This window comes from Protopterus annectens, chromosome 6.part0 (assembly GCF_019279795.1).
Source record: "Protopterus annectens isolate FY-2018-M chromosome 6.part0, PAN1.0, whole genome shotgun sequence".
Taxonomy (NCBI): Eukaryota; Metazoa; Chordata; order Ceratodontiformes; family Protopteridae; genus Protopterus; species Protopterus annectens.
The window spans coordinates 1,376,395,967-1,376,415,438 of record NC_056737.1 but is presented as its reverse complement, the minus strand read 5'-3'; the positions used below and the strand labels follow the sequence as shown (position 1 = coordinate 1,376,415,438).

The window sequence follows — 19,472 nt, the reverse complement described above, 5'->3', positions numbered from 1 at the left end:
AGGTTTCCCTGTGGCAAATGTGGCTATTTTATAACAGCAGGTTTGTAGTTTGTTACCAATGGCCGAGTTAAGGTTAGTGAAAATAGCACTAACATATAGAAGGGAGGGGATGTGTAAGGTGTCAGTGCATTCACAGTCTCTCCCATAAATGCACAGAAACCCCAAATACTTTTTCTAAACTTTCATAGATTTTTGCATCCTGAAGAATATACAGCCTAGATATATATAGATAGAACATTTTGTTACTCAGACATAAGCTTTTACAGGACAAGAAATTCCTTGACAGATGCATTATTTACAGAAATATGAAAATATGTTTAATTGTATAATTAGCAATACAAATAATACTAGATGTATCTCAAGATGTGCAACTTACAATGCAAATATCAAACACAGTTTTCTACACCATCTAATGATTAGCCTACTGTCATGTAATGGGCTGTAAATCACTTGGTTTTTAAGTACATAAGGAAACATTGCTTGCATAATTAACACAACCAGCAACATTTCCAAAATTGTGCGATATAAACCAACATTTTAAGTGAATTGTCCTGCCTCCCACATTCATATTTCATACCATACACCACAATAAAATGTAGGTCACTCAGTTATGAAAATAAGAAAAATAAGTTACAAAAGACTAATTTCTCTACTGCAGGACATCTTAGACTAACAATCCTAGTGCCATTTTTAACAACTCCTTGCCCTTTCTAACACAGACGATTATTAGCTGGTAAGGCACTTAAAGAAGAAAGACCCAAAAAAATACAGTTGTGAAAGAACTTTCCATAACAGTAGATGTCTTACTGATCACGGTTGCAATATTCCTGACATATGGTTTGTCAACAGTGATGTCTGGCCAGGGTACCAAAGCTTTACCTTCCTGAGGTTGAACATCCAACCTATGACCTCAGCTCGTATGTACAAAGGTATATAGATGTACGTACACGCATGTACTTCAGACTATCTCCAAGTCAGCAGCCTGAGGACTACTGATAGAGAGAGACACTGGTAACTAGGAGGGGTCTAGCTCAAACAGGCACAGTTTACATGCAGCAGAGTAGAGCTTAAAGCAGAGGAAGAGGAGAAGAGGGAAGTTGAAATAGATAAGATTAGAGGGGAAGGAATACTACAGCAGTGATCAGTAGGGCATCTACTGTTCTGATGAGTTCTTATACAACAGTACAATGTCCTGTCTGAAATCACGGTTATGGCATTTCTGACAAAAAGGTGATTCCTAGAGATGAAAGAGGCAGAGAAGGGTAGTTGGCAAATGAGTAGATGAGCTGTCCAGCAGTCCAGACAAGACAGACCTTGGAAAAGCATCCATGAACCTGGACAAAGCATTACATTTGTAATGTCTAGTGAAGGTGTGCATCGTGAACCAAACAGCAACTTCCAAGATACACCTGGCATCCACTCCTTTGTGAAAGGCCCCTGAGGAAGCCACTTCCCTAGTGGAATGAGCTTTTGGGTAGGAAGGCAAGGACTTACCATAGTGAGAAAAGCAGCAGGAAGCAGCTTTTCAGATCCAAATTGCAATAGTATGTTCACAGACCAGGCAGCACAGCTGACAGATTAAAAGATACAAACAGCTGGTCAGTCTTTCTGAAAGATTTAGATTTGTTCGGATAAACTCTCAGTTGTCAGTGAATATCCAGAGAATGTAGAATTCTTTCCCCCATATTTTGGGGGTTGGGAAAGGTAGGTAGGTGAATAACCTGATTGCGGGACAGCTTGTTCACTACTTTTTGCATGCATGATGGATTAGCCCGGACAGTCACCCTGTCCTTGTGGAAAACAAGAAAAGGTGGACTGGCCAGGAGACCCTGTAGTTCAGAAACTCTCCAAGCAAAGGTGAGAGCCAAGAGTTGAATAGTTTTCCAAGTGCAGAATTTTAAAGTGGCAGAAGATGCATGTTGAAGGGGGAAGGGGGGATGTAAGCTTTTCCTGTACAAAACTGAGATCCCAAGGAGGAGAGATGAGTTTCCTTGGTGGGTTAAAATGCAGGACTCCTCTTAGAAAGAACTTGACCTCCTCTCTGGCCATAACACAGGGGTTGAGAGGCAAGCAGGCATTGATGACCAACAGATGAGCTTTGATAGAACAATAAACCAAGACTGAATGAAGTAGTTCATAAAAATATTGTAGGACAGCAGGGACCTGTGATAAGAGTGGGTCCTTGGCCTTTTTACGACACCAATAAGAAAATATTTTCCATTTAGCTATGTAAGACATTCTTGGATTGGGTCTCCTGGCACTATGCAGGGCTTGAACTTCCTCCTCAGAGAACAGGTTCCTTTCATGGATTAGAATCTCATCATCCACAGAATCAGGCTGAGTAAAGAAAGATATGGGTGGAGAAGTATTAATTTTTTGCTGAGTGATAAGGTCTGGCTGTAGAGGTATTTTCCTGTAGTTTCCCCTTGTCAAGTGAAATGGCAGGGGAAACCAATGTTGTCTTGGCCAAAAAGGGGGACCAGTAAAAGGAGCTTTGGTACTTCCTTTTGTGCCTTTAGAAGAATTTTGGGAAGTAGAAGTAGTGGAGGGAAGGCAGTGAGGAACTTCCCTATCTACTGGAAGAAGGGAGCATATGTCCTTCATGCAGAGAGACAATGTTCCTGATGCAGAACTGGGGGAGCTAATGGGTGGTTGGTAATGAAAATTGTTCATCTCTGGTGCGCCCCACTGATAAGTGATAATCTTGAAGATCTGTCTGTTCAGGGTCCATTTGTAGGGGTCACCCAAGGAGCAGTTCAGGGAGTCTGGCAGCACATTGTCCTGTGAGGGAATGTATGTGGCTTGTGAGGGTATTGTCCATCTGGGTGGATAAGTTCTAAGCCTCTTGTGCTAACCTGCTTAATTGGGAAGATCTGCTGCCTCCCCCTATTTATGTACCCACACGACTGTGGTGTACACTAGGAGTGGTCCAGGCTTCCAAAGGCAACAAAAGGTCTGTTATGCTTGCAGAAGAGCACTCATTTCCTTCAAACTGATGCGTTCCTTCAGGAACACTGGTTGCCACCTGCTCTGGATCTGGTGTGATTCTGTCCATGCCCCATATGCCTCGTTCGAAGTGTTTCTGTGAATTTCCTGAACAGGAGGAGGAGGAGATGTGCAGGAAGTCCTGGGTTGAGATTGACTTGTGTGATATAAACCAACATTTTTAGTGAACTGTCCTGTCTCCCAGATTGATATTTCATACAACTCAATAAAATGTAGGTCAGTCATTTATGAAAATATGAAAAATAAGTGACAAAAGACTAATTTCTCTACTGCAGGACATCCTAGACTAACAATCTTAGTGTCATTTTTAATAACTCTTTGCCCTTTCTAACACAGATTATTATTAGCTGGTAAGTCACTTAAAGAAGAAAGACCCAAAAAAGTACAGTTGTGCATGTACTTACCGTAACAGTAGATTTCCTACTGATCACTGCTGCAGTATTCCTGACATGTGGGATGTCACCAGTGACGTCTGTCCAGGGTACCAAAGCTTTACTTTCCTGAGGTTATACATCCAACCCATGACCTCAACTCGTATGTGCAAAGGTATATAGATGGACGTACAACCATGCACCTTAGACCATCTTCCAAGCCAGAGGCCTGAAGACTACTGAAAGAGAGAAACACTGGTCAACTAGGAGGTGTGTAGCTCAAACAGGCACAATTTACATGCAGCAGAGTAGAGCTTAAAGCAGAGGAAGAGGAGAAGAGGGAAGTTGAAGTAGATACGATTAGAGGGGAAGAAGGCTGGGAAGGAATATTACAACAGTGATCAGTAGGGCATCTACTGTTCTGATGAATTCTTACACAACAGTACAATGTTCTGACTGAAATCAAGGTTACAGTACTCCTGACACATAGGTGATTCGTAGAGATTAGAGAGGCAGAGAATGATGGTTGGCTAATGAGTAGATGAGCTGTCCAGCAGTCCAGACGGGACAGACCTTGGCAAAGCATCCATGAACCTGGAGAAAGTATTATGTCTATTGAAGGTGTGCATAGTGAGCCAAATAGCAACTTCCAAGATACACCTGGCATACATTCCTTTGTGAAAGGCCCCTGAGGAAGTCACTGCCCTAGTGGAATGAGCTTTTGGGTAAGAAAAGCAAGGACTTACCATAGTGAGAAAAGCAGCAGCAGCCAGCTTTTCAGATCCAAACTGCAACAGTTTGTTCACAAACTAGACAGCACAGCTGACAGATTAAAAGATACAAACAGCTGGTCAGACTTTCTGAAAGATTTAGATTTATTCAGATAAAATCTCAGTTGTCAGTGAATATACAGAGAATATAGAATTCTTTCCCCCCCTATTTTGGGGGGAGGGTTGGGAAAGAAGGTAGGGAGGTGAATAACCTGATTGTGGAACAGCTTGTTCACTACTTTCGGCATGAATGATGGATTAGCCCCGACAGTCACCCTGTTCTTGTGGAAAATAAGAAAAGGTGGACTGGCCAGGAGAGCATGTTGCTCAGAAACTCTCCAAGCAGAGGTGAGAACCAACAGTTGAATAGTTTTCCAAGTGCAGAATTTTAAAGTGTCAGAAGATACTTGTTCGGCGCGGGAGGGGGGCAATGTAAGCTTTTCCTGCACCAAATTGAGAACCCAAAGAAGACAGACAAGTTTTATTGCTGGGTTAAAATGCAGGACTCCCCTCAGAAATAACTTGACCTTATGTATGTGGCTGTGAAGGTAATGTCTACCTGGGTGGTTAAGTTCCATGCCTCTTGTGCTAACCTGCTTAATTGGCAAGATCTACTGCCCCTCTCTGTTTATGTACCACACTGTGGTGTACACTAGGGGTGGTCCAGGCTTCCAAAGGCGACAGAAGGTCTGCACTGCTTGCAGAAGAGCCCTCAATTCCTTCAAATTAATGCGTTCCTTCAGGAACACTGGTTGGCACTTGCTCTGGGATCTGGTGTGATCCTGTTTATGCCCCATATGCCTCATTCTAAGTGTTTCTGTGATTTTCCTGAAGAGGAGGAGGAGATGTGAATGGAAGTCCTGAGTTGAGATCGACTTGCTTCTTTCACCAAAGTATCTCCTTTTTGAGGAAAAGGAGGAGATGGATCAGAGTGTCCAAGAAGTGGAAATGTTGGGACCGCACAGATTTCAGATACCACTGTATTTTTCTCATGTGAAGTCTGGCCAGGGGAAGCACTGGAATGGTGGTTGCGATGAAACCCAAAGTTCTTAGAATCTCCCTTATTGTGCAGTGTGTTACAGAGGAGAGATCTAAGAAATTTGGACAAGCTCTGAACTTTCTCCTGAGGGAGGAAGGCATGCATTTTTTTTTGTGTCTAGTCTGCAACCCAAGAAAACCAGGTCCTGTGTAGGAACAATGTGGGATGTTTTTGTAGTTGACTGTGAATTCAAGATTTGTCAGGAGTTGGACGGTGAAGTCTAGATGCTGGGAAGGTCACCTGGGGAGAGAGACAGTCACCCAGGTAAGGAAAGATTTGAATTTCTTGGATGCAGCAGAATGCCATGACAGGTGCTAAACACTGAGAACAATATTGGTGCTGTGTAAACATCAAAGGCAAAGCAGTAAACTGAATGTGCAATGAACCAAAACATAAGGAATTTCCCACAAGAAGGATGAATTGTTATGTGCAGGCAGGTATGTTTTAGGTCCAGGTACACTAGCAAAGCCTGAGGTAGAAAGAAAGGCAAGAGACTATGAAGAGAGAGCATTCTGAAAGTTGGTACTTTCAAGAATGTGTTGAGAAGAGAAAAGTCTAGGATGAGCCTTCACTGACTTTTTGGCACCAAAAAGATTCTGGAGTAGAAAACCTTCTCTATAAAGTCTTTTGGGACTTGTTTGATGGTGCTCTGACTCAAGAGGTTTTGAATAATGGGAGTACGTAAAGAAAGCTGGCTGTGGGGTGGTTGTGACATGCCTTTAAGGGGAGGAGTTATTTTCTTAGGACATGGCAGAACCATTCTTGATGATGGAGAGAGCTCATTTGCCTGTGGTAATTGTTTACCTCATGGCCAGGGGACTGACAGTCTTTTGGAAAGAAGTGTAAGGGAGGAGGTGTTTTAAAGGTAGTCACAGATTTTATTTCCGAAGAGAAGCATCCTAAATGGAGATTCCCTATGAGATTTGTCAGAGTACCTTTTCCTAGGAATTTTTCTAAGTTTTTGAGCTGTCCTAGGATCCTTTCTGAGGAAGGTTGTAGATTAAGATGGGTAGTTCCTATGGTATCTATGAACTGAGGGAAGTAGAATTGGCATGCAATCAGATTTTGATGAAAGCAGTTTAGTTTTGAACAGACTGACAACCTAATGAACAAACAAAAGATCTTTGTCCAAGGGAGGAGTCTAAGTTTTGACTTGAAGTTCTCAGGAACAGGCTTGCTATGTAGCCATGCATATCTGCGAATAACAGACACAGTAGCTGCTGCCCTAGAAGAGGCATCCATAGCATCAGAACTGCACTTAATGCTGTGTCTGGCTATTTCAGCTGCCTGAGAAAGGAGATTCTGCATTTGTTGCTTAAATTATGCAGTCTGAAGGTCCACCATAACTTTATTCAAGAAATGAAGTACAGAAATCAAACATTTGGTCACTTTGTCTGATAGTTAATTACCCTAAAAGTGAGGATAGTTAATTACCCTAAAAGCGACAGTAGAAGAGATCTATACCTTCTTTCCCCCTCTATCCATAGCACTACTATCCTTGTCTGTAGGTGCAGCATTAGCACTGGGCAAGAGCTTAAAGGGTTTGTTTGAAAAAAGACATTGAGGAAGGGTCAAGTATTTAAGGTCACCGTATACCTTATAAAACCTGTTTGGTCTTTTTGGAGCTGGAGGTTAAAAGTCACGAGATGAAGAGGTGGACTGGAAGCCATCCTGGAAAGCCTCAAGTACAGGAGGGACTAGGAAGGGGTCAGGAGTGCCCATTTACAAGAGGCTGTAGTACCTCTTCTGTACATCAGAAATTTGTATAGATTGCCATTCAAAATGTTTCATCATATTTCATAGATTAACAGACTGTTACTAGGCTAACGACCCAGGGGGGCCTTTCTAAGCCTAGCTAAGATTTCCTGAAATAATAATGATGTCATACATGCAAACAGGACCTTGAGTGCCAGGCATTTACAAGTTATCTCTGTCCATGAGGGACATGGGTGCCAGGCCCAGTGTAAATTTTCTATTCCCCATCCACTGGTCTGGGGTGCACTTAAACTGGGTAATAGATGAACTCAGTTTCACATAAATGGAAAGTCTGTTCCATAAGAGGGGCAGTCTCTAGGACACATCTGTCTCTCCAGCATGCTGTTTAAGTCACAGACAAAATTCAGGTCCCTAGATCTTCTATTTTTGGTACTCTCTGACTTATGAATATACAGTAGATTCATAAGTGTGGGGTTTGCAGATGCCTTGTAAGCCAGGCACATATCACTGTTCAGCAGTCTATAGGAGACTGAGTAGAGGGAAAGGGCTTTAAGGCAATCTGCATAAGACAGGTTTGTTGTGCCTTTTATTCTTTTTGTAAGGAACCTCCGAGGTTGCTTTAGTTGCTGCATATGTCTGGTCAGGTACATTCCAAAAGGGAGCAATGTACACTGTGATTGGTGTGATAAGGGCAGAATATAGTGGGATAATGACCTCTTTACACCTAACTGCCATGCTTTTCCTTATAAGCTGCGCAACACAATAGGATTTCCATGTGGTGATCGAAGGTACGGCTACTGTCTACATGCATACTCCAGATCCATGACCACTGGGTTGACTCTTAGGGGAGTATTATCAACATGGTAAGTAGCCCAAAGGGTACAATTATGGATTTCTTAGCACTGAGTTTAAGACCATGCCTTTGGCACCATTTGTTACTCAGAGATGGACCTTCTTGAAGAATGCTAATGTCTGCAGGGAATTTGATGATAACCCCCAGCTTGCAATCATCTGCAAACTCAGTCAGCCATAAAACTTCAGTATTTGCTTCCAATTCAGAGAAACAGATGCCGAAATGGAGTGGGCCCAGTAACAAGCCCTGGGGAACTCCGCTAGCGACTGGCCTCTTGGTGGATGTGGCCTCACCTGTTTTAACCTCCTGCCTCCCATCAGTCAGCCAGCTGGCCATCCAGCAGATGATAAAAGGGTTTATACTTAAATTAATGAGCTTGTCTATAATGCCCGAGTGGGGTACTGTATCAAAAGCCATGGCCAGGTTGAGGTAAGCTGTGTGCACAGTCTTACCTTCATCCAATGCTTTGGCGACCCTCTCAAAAAAAAACAGAAGTCCACCAGATTTAATAGACATGATTTTCCTTTAACAATGCCAAACTGTGATGGGCCTAGCATTTGCATCATTTATTATAACCACGATGATTCTTTCCATGGCCTTACATACACAGCTAGTAAGAATTATTGGCCTGTAGTTACCTGAATCTGTGGTTGGACCTCCTTTGTGCTGGGGAAAGACTGTAGCCATCTTCTATTCCTTAGGCAGAAAACCTGACTGAAGACTTCAGCTGAAAAGTAATTCAAGTGGACCAGAGAGGTTATGTTTCATGCTATTTTTTAAACAGCCCGGGATGTTATCAGGTCCCACTGAAGCAGTGTTTGTGGCTATGGAATATGCATTGATGATCTATTCCCTAATAACAGTTGGAGGGATTGTGCTATGTGGTATTTCCTATGGACTACAGCCTCCGTTTCAGGATGGGTGACGCCATTTACAATACTCTCTGCATACTGTTGCGTATTTCCTCTGAAGTTATGGACATAGCTGTAAAAAGCTTTGTGGTTGTCTTGTCTGAGAAGCTATTTTGACTTCAAATTTAGCCTTTTAAGTATTACTTAGCCTTCTTAGCTGCCTGTTTAGACTGGTTTGGGGGCTTTTAGTATGTATGGCTTTGTTCCTCCTATGCTTGTCCAAACATTTTTTTTTCTTTTGTTGCATAACTGACATTGTGATTCCACCAGGTTGGCTTGTCTTTTGTTTTTGTCTTATTCTTAATATGAATGTACACAGCTTGCTCTACACAGTTATCAATATGGCTGTACAGACATTTTTGGAAACAGAACAGTGTATGGTGTTTACTAAGTTTGGGGGGTACTTGGAATTTAGCCACAGTGTTGCTTAGTAGAGAGAGGTTAGCCTTGTAATAGTTCCTAAAGGTGTCTGGTTTTGCTGGATCCCTGGATTTAATTTTTATTTCAAGTAATTCTGCTTTATGGCCAGATCTGATGAGCAAAGACATTTCATTGGGTGAGGAACATTGCCCCCCTCCCCCATACTCGTGTGTACTCCTGGTAGGAAAATGGACCAACTGTTCCAGGACGTTGGTATTAAAGTTTAAGAATCACTGGGCATTTGCATTAGAAGTGGTATAGGACTTCCAATGTATACAGGGGTAGTTGAGATATCCCCTGAATATCGTATTGGGTTGAACAGTGTATTACACTGAGATACGTAGTATGGGTTTCCTAGGGCATGGAAAGAGACTTATAGGTTGCAAGGATATGATACGACACCTTGTTTACTGTGAGTTGCACATGTATGAGTACCAGTGGGTCATAACTAACTACTCTGGATGTGAGACTGGTTTTAATATAGACTGAGACTCCATCACTTTTAGTTCCCTCCTGTGCAGTAGCTGGTCTAAAGGTGTGAAAGGCATTATAACCTTGCACTGCTGGGGTACTTTCAGTGACTTTAAACCACGTCTCCATTGCTACACAGATGTTTGCACTCTCCAGGGAGAGAAAGGCTTGCAGGAAGTGGTTTCTTGTTAAGACTTCTAGCACTGAGCAGTACCATCTTCAGATATCCCTTCGTAGGCTCAGTTAAGTCGGTAGTTTTATCAGTTTGACATTGCCTAAAAAGGCACTATGAGGATGGAAAAGTTCTTTGCCAATATCCAAAAGCCCAGAGGGGATAAGTGTATACTATGCTTGGCAAAGCAGCGTGGTCAGTCAACCACGTCCTCCCAGGCCATCAAATACTGGGCCCCCTGGACTGATACCAGAAGCTAAACCAATTGTTAAAATCAATCATTTTCTGTTGGTAAAGTGGCATCATCCTTGGAGAAGACAGTATGCTGTTGGGTTGTTTCTCCAAAGGAAGCTTTCGCAATAGGAGAATTTGAAGACGGGGAATCCTATTCATTCACGGAGATTTGACCATTTGAGTGTAGCTGGGAGAAGTAGTCTAAAGAGTGGCCTGAGTCATAATCCAGTTCTTCCTCAGAAGAAGATACAATGGTAAACTTTTGAGGCATAGTCTGTGGCTGTGTGTAGACAAAGGAAGGAGGATGCAGAAACATGATGGCTTCATAGGTTCATGGGTGTGTACTATGACAACGACCAGCAAGGCCCTTAAAAGCCTAGCCACACAACCCAAATGTGAACACCACATTTGATTTATATTTGGGGTGATTTACTGCCTCTATCCATGACAAACATAGGGACCAGACAAGGGGTGAATTTCTGATTACCCATCCACTGGTTCATGTAGCGCCTAAATAGGAATAGGGATGAACTCTGCTTCACCATGGATGAGGAGCTACTGATTTCAGAAAATAGGAATTCCCTTGAGAAACATACATGTCTCTCCAGCATGTCCTATTTATGTCACAAGCAAAATGTAGGTCTTTTAATAAAGTAATTTTCATGTTGTTTGGTTTGAGATGTGCAAAAGGTTCATCAAAACAGGGTCCATGGATGCCCTGTACACCAGGCAAAGATCACCTCTCAGAAGTCCGTAAGATAAACAGTAGAGAGACAGGACTTTGAGATGATCCGAGTACAGCATATTGTTTTTCTCCCTGTATTTGTAAGGAATCTCTGTGGACATTCCAGTTGCTGCATGTGTCAGGTACATACCAAAGAGGGCATTATACTCTATAATGGGTCTGACAAGGGACGAGTACAGTGGTATGGATGACTTCTTTGGACCTAGCTGCCAATCCCTTGCTTCTAAGTTGAGCAACATAGAAAAATTTTCTTACTACTTGTACACATGTTGGTTGAAGGCTGAGTTACTAGTTACAGGAGTTCCCACATCTCTCACTAACTCACTATCAACTTTTAGGGGTGTTTTACTGATGGCATTGTTACTCGGGATGGGTGACTTCCCCAAAGATACTATGATGCATTTCTTGGTATTGAATTTGAATCCATGGCTTTGGCACCAAGCATTTGTCTGTGTTAGACTTTCCTGTAGGGTGTGTTCTCTTCTTGGAGGGGATTCAATGATTGCTCCCAATTTGCAATCTGCAAATCTGGTTAGAAAGAGGCCTCTGACATTGGCTTTGACATTTGAGAAGTATATGCCAAAGAGGAGTCGGCCTTGCACAGAGCCCTGGGAGACTCCACTGATAACCAACCTCTTTGGGGAGATGGCCTCACAGATTCTAAACTTCTGGGTCCTAAAAGTGAGCCAAGCTAGCTAACCAGCATGTTATGAAGGGTTTTATTTCTAGTTCTGCAAGTTTGTCAATGCCTAGATGAGATACTGTATCAAATGCTTTAGCCAGATCTAGGTAAGCAGTATGCACCCTTTTCCCCTCATCCACTGCCTTAGTGACCTTTTCAAACAAGTTCACTAGATTCAGTAAGCATGACCTTCCTTTGACAAAGCAAAACTGGATCCAGTGTCTGAAGGTCTCCTATATCCTTGCTGATAAATTTCATGATAATTCTTTACATGGCTTTGCAAACAACACTAGTCAGACTAATGGGTCTGTAGTTTCCAGGATCTGATGAAGGTCCTCCTTTACGAAGGAGAATGACTGTCATGGCCCTCCATTCTCGTGGCACAAAGCCTGGTTTAACACTACAGTTAAATAATGAGACTGGTGTCCTGATAAGTCATATTTTAGACTGTTCAGGAAGTGACCTGGGATGTAATAGGGGCGCACTGAGGCTGTGTCCTTGGCTTTAGTAAGCACAGCCAGTACATGCTGTTATAGCTGAAGGGGTTATGTTTGAGGGCATTTCTTGGGGGATGCTTGTGGATGAAAGGGGGGGGGGGTAAAGTTAGAAATTAATTTGTACTCTAATAGGTTTGCCATATTGCCCAAAAAGGATTCCTGTATATAACAATTGCAATCCAAAAGTTCAAGCCCAACAAGGCTAGAAAAAATACCAGGAATACCGGATAAACCACTAATCGTTTCTTTTATTACTGACAAGTACTACGGAGACACAACTAGGTTTAGCGCTTTCATCTAGATAACTAGATTTCCTCAGAACAAACAATACAGAATCCATGACACTTAAATACTAAAAAATCCCGCCCTTTTACATCAATTAAACAATTAAATATATTACATCACTATTAAAATTTAAAGAGAAAAAAATTTTTTCTCTCATATTAAAACACACTATACAAAAATCATATTTATATACAACCATATAACTAGTTGATATCATTCCTAAAAATATATGGCTATTAAAACACATTCAACATTTGTCTATCAACACATATTATTCTCATAATATACATCTAATTCTATGTGTTAAATAACATAAAATGTATATCTAAACCTATTATATACCCTTATTTCTTATTAGATATACTGGTTATGTCACCTACAATTTGAACTAGTTTTTTCACCTATCACATGCACTTCGTACTATTCTATTTACACCTACACAAGCTATTCTTGGAATCTCTGTTCAAATAAAAACTCCTTATATGTAATTCATTGTATATTTTAGTGTATGACTAAAAACACACAATCTAGCGCATTATATGCTATGTTTAATAACTTCATTTAGTCCCGGATGTGTTGAAGGAAGAATTGACCTTTACAGGTACATTATTTAAGGAAAAAGGTTACCCGGTAAAAATGTTAAATGATATAATCACATACGTGTCTAGTGAATGGGGAAATAAATACCCACCACTATTGGGTACTGGTATATGTAATGCTACAGAGACAGATGCTTATACAAATAATTATAAAAAAGCTTGCATTGTAAAATATGGAAAACATACAAATGAGGTCAAGGAAATTATCAGTAAAAATTGGAATATACTAACAAGTGATACAATGATAAAAGACAAAGTACCATCTAAGCCCCACTTTGTATACAAAACAGGGAATAGTTTAAAAAGAATTATAGAAAACAAACAAAATCATTACAAAGGATACACAAAGCAAAAAAGTGGTACAAAAAGATGTGGGTGTTGTAACTTTTGTAGATATATATATGAAGGCAATACTATTATTTTAAAAAACAAGACAAAGACAAAGATAATCTTTAAATTTGGAAATTGCCAAACAAAACATTTAGTATATTTAGCAATATGTGATACATGTAAAAGCTATTATGTAGGAAAGACAGATCGCTTTTTTAAAAATAGAATATATGACCATATTTATTGTATTAACAAACAAGATACTAACAATGCATTGTCTCGTCATATATTAAATAACCCAGGATGTGTGGGCTTCAAATTTGGAATATTAGAGGTGATTGTACCTAACCCCAGAGGAGGAAATATTAAATCCATTGTTAGTGAAAAGGAAATAAAATGGCAGTTAAAATTAGATGCAGCAACACATCCGGGACTAAATGAAGTTATCCCCACTAAACCACTAGTAAGGACATAGCAAAACACAATTTCTTAAGTACAGACAGATTTATGTGTTGAATGGACTAGCATTAAACATAGCATATAATGCGCTAGATTGTGTGTTTTTAGTCATACACTAAAATATACAATGAATTACATATAAGGAGTTTTTATTTGAACAGAGATTCCAAGAATAGCTTGTGTAGGTGTAAATAGAATAGTACGAAGTGCATGTGATAGGTGAAAAAACTAGTTCAAATTGTAGGTGACATAACCAGTATATCTAATAAGAAATAAGGGTATATAATAGGTTTAGATATACATTTTATGTTATTTAACACATAGAATTAGATGTATATTATGAGAATAATATGTGTTGATAGACAAATGTTGAATGTGTTTTAATAGCCATATATTTTTAGGAATGATATCAACTAGTTATATGGTTGTATATAAATATGATTTTTGTATAGTGTGTTTTAATATGAGATAAAAAAAAAATTTTCTCTTTAAATTTTAATAGTGATGTAATATATTTAATTGTTTAATTGATGTAAAAGGGCAGGATTTTTTAGTATTTAAGTGTCATGGATTCTGTATTGTTTGTTCTGAGGAAATCTAGTTATCTAGATGAAAGCGCTAAACCAAGTTGTGCCTCCGTAGTACTTGTCAGTAATAAAAGAAACGATTAGTGGTTTATCCGGTATTCCTGGTATTTTTTCTAGCCTTGTTGGGCTTGAACTTTTAGGTTTGCCATATTGCCAGACTCTATGAATGTGGCACCATTAACCACCAGCTCAGCACACTGTTGTGTGCTGTTCTTGAGGTTTGCTGAAGTTGGCCTTATGGTTATGTTTCACCAGAGAGGCTATCTTGACCTAATTAGCCCTCTTAGTAGCCTCTTTAGTTTGATGAGAGAGTTTCTATCTTTATGGGAATTACCATTCCTGATTTTTGCCATAATTTTTTTCCTTTTGTTCTATATACTATTTAATTTGGGATGCCACGACAACAGTTCGTTTCTGGGGCCAGTCTTGGGCTTACTTCTGGTAGGTATAGCAGTCTCTATGGAGACACTTATACGATTGTACAGAGTTTTGGAGAGCAACTCAGCATAAGCTGCTGTGTTATTTGGGTTTGGTGGGGCACTGAAGTTTGACAAATCATCACTTAATAAAAGTTAATTTGCCATAGAATAGATCCTGCTACTGGTTTTAATGGGATTACAGAGGTGATTTTGATTTCAAAGAAGACAGCTTATGGTTGGACCTTACCAAGGATGATGAGACATGGGGGGGCTGCTGCATTTCTCCCATATTCGTGAGCACGAGACCCAGTACATTGGAGCTTTTAGTGTGTATATTCACTATCTGGTCAAGGGTGTTTGTATTTACAAAGTCTGGGAATGTCTGTGCCTGCAGATCTGAAGACATGTATTTACAAAGTCCGGGAATGTCTGTGCCTGCAGATCTGAAGCCACAAAGGATTCCCAGTCAACAGAGTAGTAATTATAATCTCTCATGACCAGAGTGTTAGGTTAGATAGCAAGTGTCTCCAGTCAGTCCAAATATGCATTAGGAGTTTCTTGGGATGTGAAGGATGACCTATAGCTGTCTAGGATATGGTACGGGATTTTGTTTATGATGATCTACACATGGAGGAACTACAGCATGTCATACTGTTTGGTCACCCTGAAGATGCATTTTTTAATGATGTATATCAACAAACATCCATCTTTATCCCTTGTCTGTGCAGCTACTGGTCTAGAAATCTGGAAGGCACTGGAACCTTACACTGCCAGGATACTCTCTGCCTCTAAATCTAGTCTCGGTAACTGCACAGATGTCTACATTCTTGAGTGTGAGGAGGGCTTGGAGGGAGCTTATTTTTTTATTTAGGCTCCTGGCATTGAGCAGCAACACCTTGATGTTCGGTTGAGTTGCTTTTGCTATACTGACAAGTTTTTCAATTTGCTATTGCCTAAAAAGGCAGTATGGGGGTGTATAAAGCTTTAGCCAGTATTTGAAAGCTAAGAGGAAAGGTGGAGACCATCCTTGGCAAAGCAATGTTATCTGTTAACCATGTCCTCCCAAGCTGGCAAATATTGGATCCCCTTACAATGACACCAGTAAGTCAGCCAAATGTTGAAAGCAGTCATTTTTTGCTCATATTGTGGCATTATACTTGATGATGGTAGTATCCTGCTCAATGCTGGGCTCATACCAGCCTGAGACACACAGTCTGAAAGCTCCATAATGTCTCTCTTCTTGTAGTCCAAGGAGCTGCATCTCAGGTCATTTACACCTACGTGAACTATTACGAAATCATACTGGTATCAGTGGCATAATGACTTGAGTGTGTGCATGGACCTGTCAATTCCAGGTTCCAGATAAGTAAATAGTAATGTTCTCCTTGTTCAGCCTGGTTAGACAGGCATCAGTATATCTTAAAATGGAGTGCCCTATGACAAGAGTTCTGGGAAGTGAGTTTGCTTGCTTTAGGGGCTGTGTGTCTGGGGTTCCACTGACTGTGTGTATGGTATTAGGTGTTGATTTTTCTCAATGCATTTCGACTTATTGATGCATAGCTTTGATAATGGGTGGTCCAGGTGTTTTTTTGTTGTTTAGGAAGATTGCTTTTAAGTGTCTCAGCATAGGTTAATCTTTGTGTGTGTTATGTGCTATGGGAGGTAGGTGTTATATGTGTGGTTTCGACAAACTGATGTGTGCTTGTAAGGGAGAGTTTAGCCTTCACTCTCATTTTATATAATTACATCTCTTGCATACTGTGTCTGCTTCTTTAAGGATTAAGTTGCTGTCAGTAAACATCAGACATAGGAAAGTTTGACTGGGTGATGCCTTCCTTTTTCAGCAGAGCCCAGAGGAGAAAAGGTCCACAAATTTGTCAAACATGAGTTCAATGGTTACATCACGACACAGAGAACACAAGTGAAATGTACATACATGGGGAAAAAAAAGCAAAATGTCATAGAAGTACTCAGGTAAGACATTTAGGCAACAATGAACTGGTGTACAGTAAACAAAAAACTTTGAAACAGACAAAAATCCGTTTCAAAATTCTATGGGGAAAAACAGCTTAGTTAAAACATGATTAAAATAAAACTTCATTGTGCATTAAAAAGTTTGCAAAAGATTACTGCATGTCATCCTTATGAAGTAGCCATAAGGTGAGAAAACAAGATCAAAGTGTAGGTTCTTACACTTGGTTAAGTATAAGCTGGTTCAGTAGTTGGTGACACAAATATTTCCTACATATACTTTCTGGGATAACAGAATCTATAATTTTACAATTGCGTGACTAAGTCTCATGTAATATTTGGTGCAACAGTAACCTACAGAATGGAATAAAGTTCTAGTGATGGTTACACTGTACAGGCACTAATCTGGTTGGAGAAATAAGGAAAATAATGGATGGGAAAAACTGCAAATTACTACACCTAATTTGCTGGAACTATACTGCCCCTTAACTCATCACAGCCATTAACATTATAATTGTGATAATTGCAGTTATTAATTTTACATTATGTATCTTTCTTTCAGTAAGAATTTCGCTGGTAGACTTCTCTAATCTGAATAGATTACTATTGTTCTTTCATGAAATAACTTGAGATGTTTTTTTTTTTTGAATGACTGCTTTACTGGTAATTTATTTTGGTAATTAACATGCTTTCCTAACAGAAATGTCCTCCACCAAACAGTAGTTGTACCTTTTTTTGACACTTGTATTATATACCATGATTTAGTTATATTCTTTCAGCATAAATTCTGACCTGTCATATTCCACACTCTGATTTATAGATATTCTAGTATTCCTGCCTTCCCCACAAGCCCTCAGTTTCTTTACTTTGTCCTATTACTTAAGAATTTGGCATGGTTTATAACACAACAGTGGCCAAGAGCAGCATGTTGTCAAATGAGATTCGATAACAGAAGTGCCAAATGTCAGTGTTTCTGAACCCCACATCATCTTATTCTGTAAATTCCAAGGGCACTTAACAAATACTTCCAGCCCTAGGAATAACATCCAAGACACTCCAGTTCCTTTAACTGACTTGCAGCTGAAGTTATAATTATAACTAGTACCTTTAGATGGCTGTGGAAATGCATGTCTCCCCATTTTATGAACAGACCATGGAAGAACAACAGCTTTTGGAGATTTACGTGAGCTCAAACTAGCTATATGCACACACACATGAAAGGCCCCATAATGGGATGCATAACACCTGCACACTGTGGCAGGCCTAGCCACCTGGTGGTGTAAACCTTGGCTCTAGACGAACGTCACAATTGAAGTCACACCCCAGCCCCATGTGCAGAAATGGGAAAAGGGTTTGTGGATGGATGGATGGATGAATTAAGGAACACCATCACCAAAAACAAGTCCTGTTGCTGGGGTGGGGTGTGGCACTTCTATATGGACCACCAACATATATAACCAAGGGAGTAAAAGAAATAAAATAGAAGCCTGTTAGCAGAAAAACCTGATGACTCCAATAAAGGACTCCACAAGTATTAGTGTAAGGATATGCAAATTACATCGCAAAACTTTCGACCTCTTGAGTGGTGACCTCTCTATCTACAAATATGCACACATAATATAAGCTTATACCAAGCTTAGCAGAAGATCCCTCTGCTAGAAATTCAGCTGTACAATAAGCACATTATTAAACTTATATATTTGAATGTTTCTCAATCTAAATAATGCACAGCAACTTAACCACACTAAGGGGACTGTAAAAAAAATCAAAAACACAACCTTATATATATATTTTATTATCAGGAGTCTGTTCCATCTTCTTGAGAAACACCGTGCAATGGAATAAGACTTTCACATTGTTCATTATCTTCAGGAGTTCTGTGTTAAGAAAAATAATGAATAATTATAACTACAAACAGTTTAATGATTTAAAATTACTACAGCAGGAGCATATAAAGGTCACAGCACAACTAGCAGCTGTTCAAGGAGCAGGGAAGCAAGCAATGGAAAGTAAAAGCATGAGATATGTAGTACATAAAATGCCAAATAAGTCACAATAATTTGAAATAAAATATTCAGCAAGCTCTAATGCTTATTATAGTTTAAAAAGAAGTTGCATTCCTATATATGGCCGACGGATTTATCAAAGACTGGACAGGAAATTTATCCCAGATGAGATCACAGTTTAGCAGACATTAACTGACAAGGTCAAGGATAGGCAAATTAGAGATTCATGAAGACATCTATGCACCAGTCTAGAAACAAGGGGAATAAATTCAGTATATACAGAGAAAAACAGATTTTGAGAATAAGGATTACTTAACCCACCTAGTCTGCCCATTTCTGCAGAAACTACTTAACAGCTTATATTGTTTTTCTTCTACCCAGTCACTCTGTGTTCTTAAATTTACCGTTAAGTACTAGGCTAGATGCCCTTGTGGGATATTTTAAACCTAACTAATTTCCATTTCAAAAGTGAGAATCAAACCCTTTACCTTACTAATCCAAGATAAGCACCTTAACCATTATACCAACTCCCATCCCTACCTTTTTTATGCTTCCACTGCTTTACTACATCAGTTTCAAGTCACTACACCCTTCACATGTCTCCATCAAGTTTTCCACTGTTTTCAGACAGTGCCCCTTTGGTTCTCATATACCTCTTTCAAAAAAGAAACTCACACGAACTCTGTAGATCTTTTGAGATATTTAAATGCTTGTACCTTGTCTCCTGTCCTCAAGATTATGCCCGTTAAGCTTAAATCCTTATATGGTTTCTGGGGGAAAAAAAAACAAAAAAACACACACACTGCTTTGTTGCCCTCTCTGTACTGCCTTGATCTTGTCAATGTCCTGCCTGAAATTAATTATCCAAAACTGTACAAAAACACAACTTTATCTACAAAGCTTTCTCCATAAAGGGAAAATAAATTCTT

At 39.8% G+C, this 19,472-nt stretch overlaps 1 protein-coding gene across 1 annotated transcript in view; it reads right to left on the bottom strand.

Annotated features, from left to right (window-relative positions):
* The window catches only part of SLC35F5 (solute carrier family 35 member F5), a 1,937,586-nt gene that overhangs the window by 63,080 nt on the left and 1,855,034 nt on the right, over positions 1-19,472 (bottom strand). Inside the window, exon 17 of the mRNA XM_044074930.1 lies at positions 18,316-18,414. Coding sequence (XP_043930865.1) covers positions 18,336-18,414 — 79 coding nt within the window. The 3' untranslated portion in view covers positions 18,316-18,335. The remainder of the gene's footprint in view (positions 1-18,315; positions 18,415-19,472) is intronic.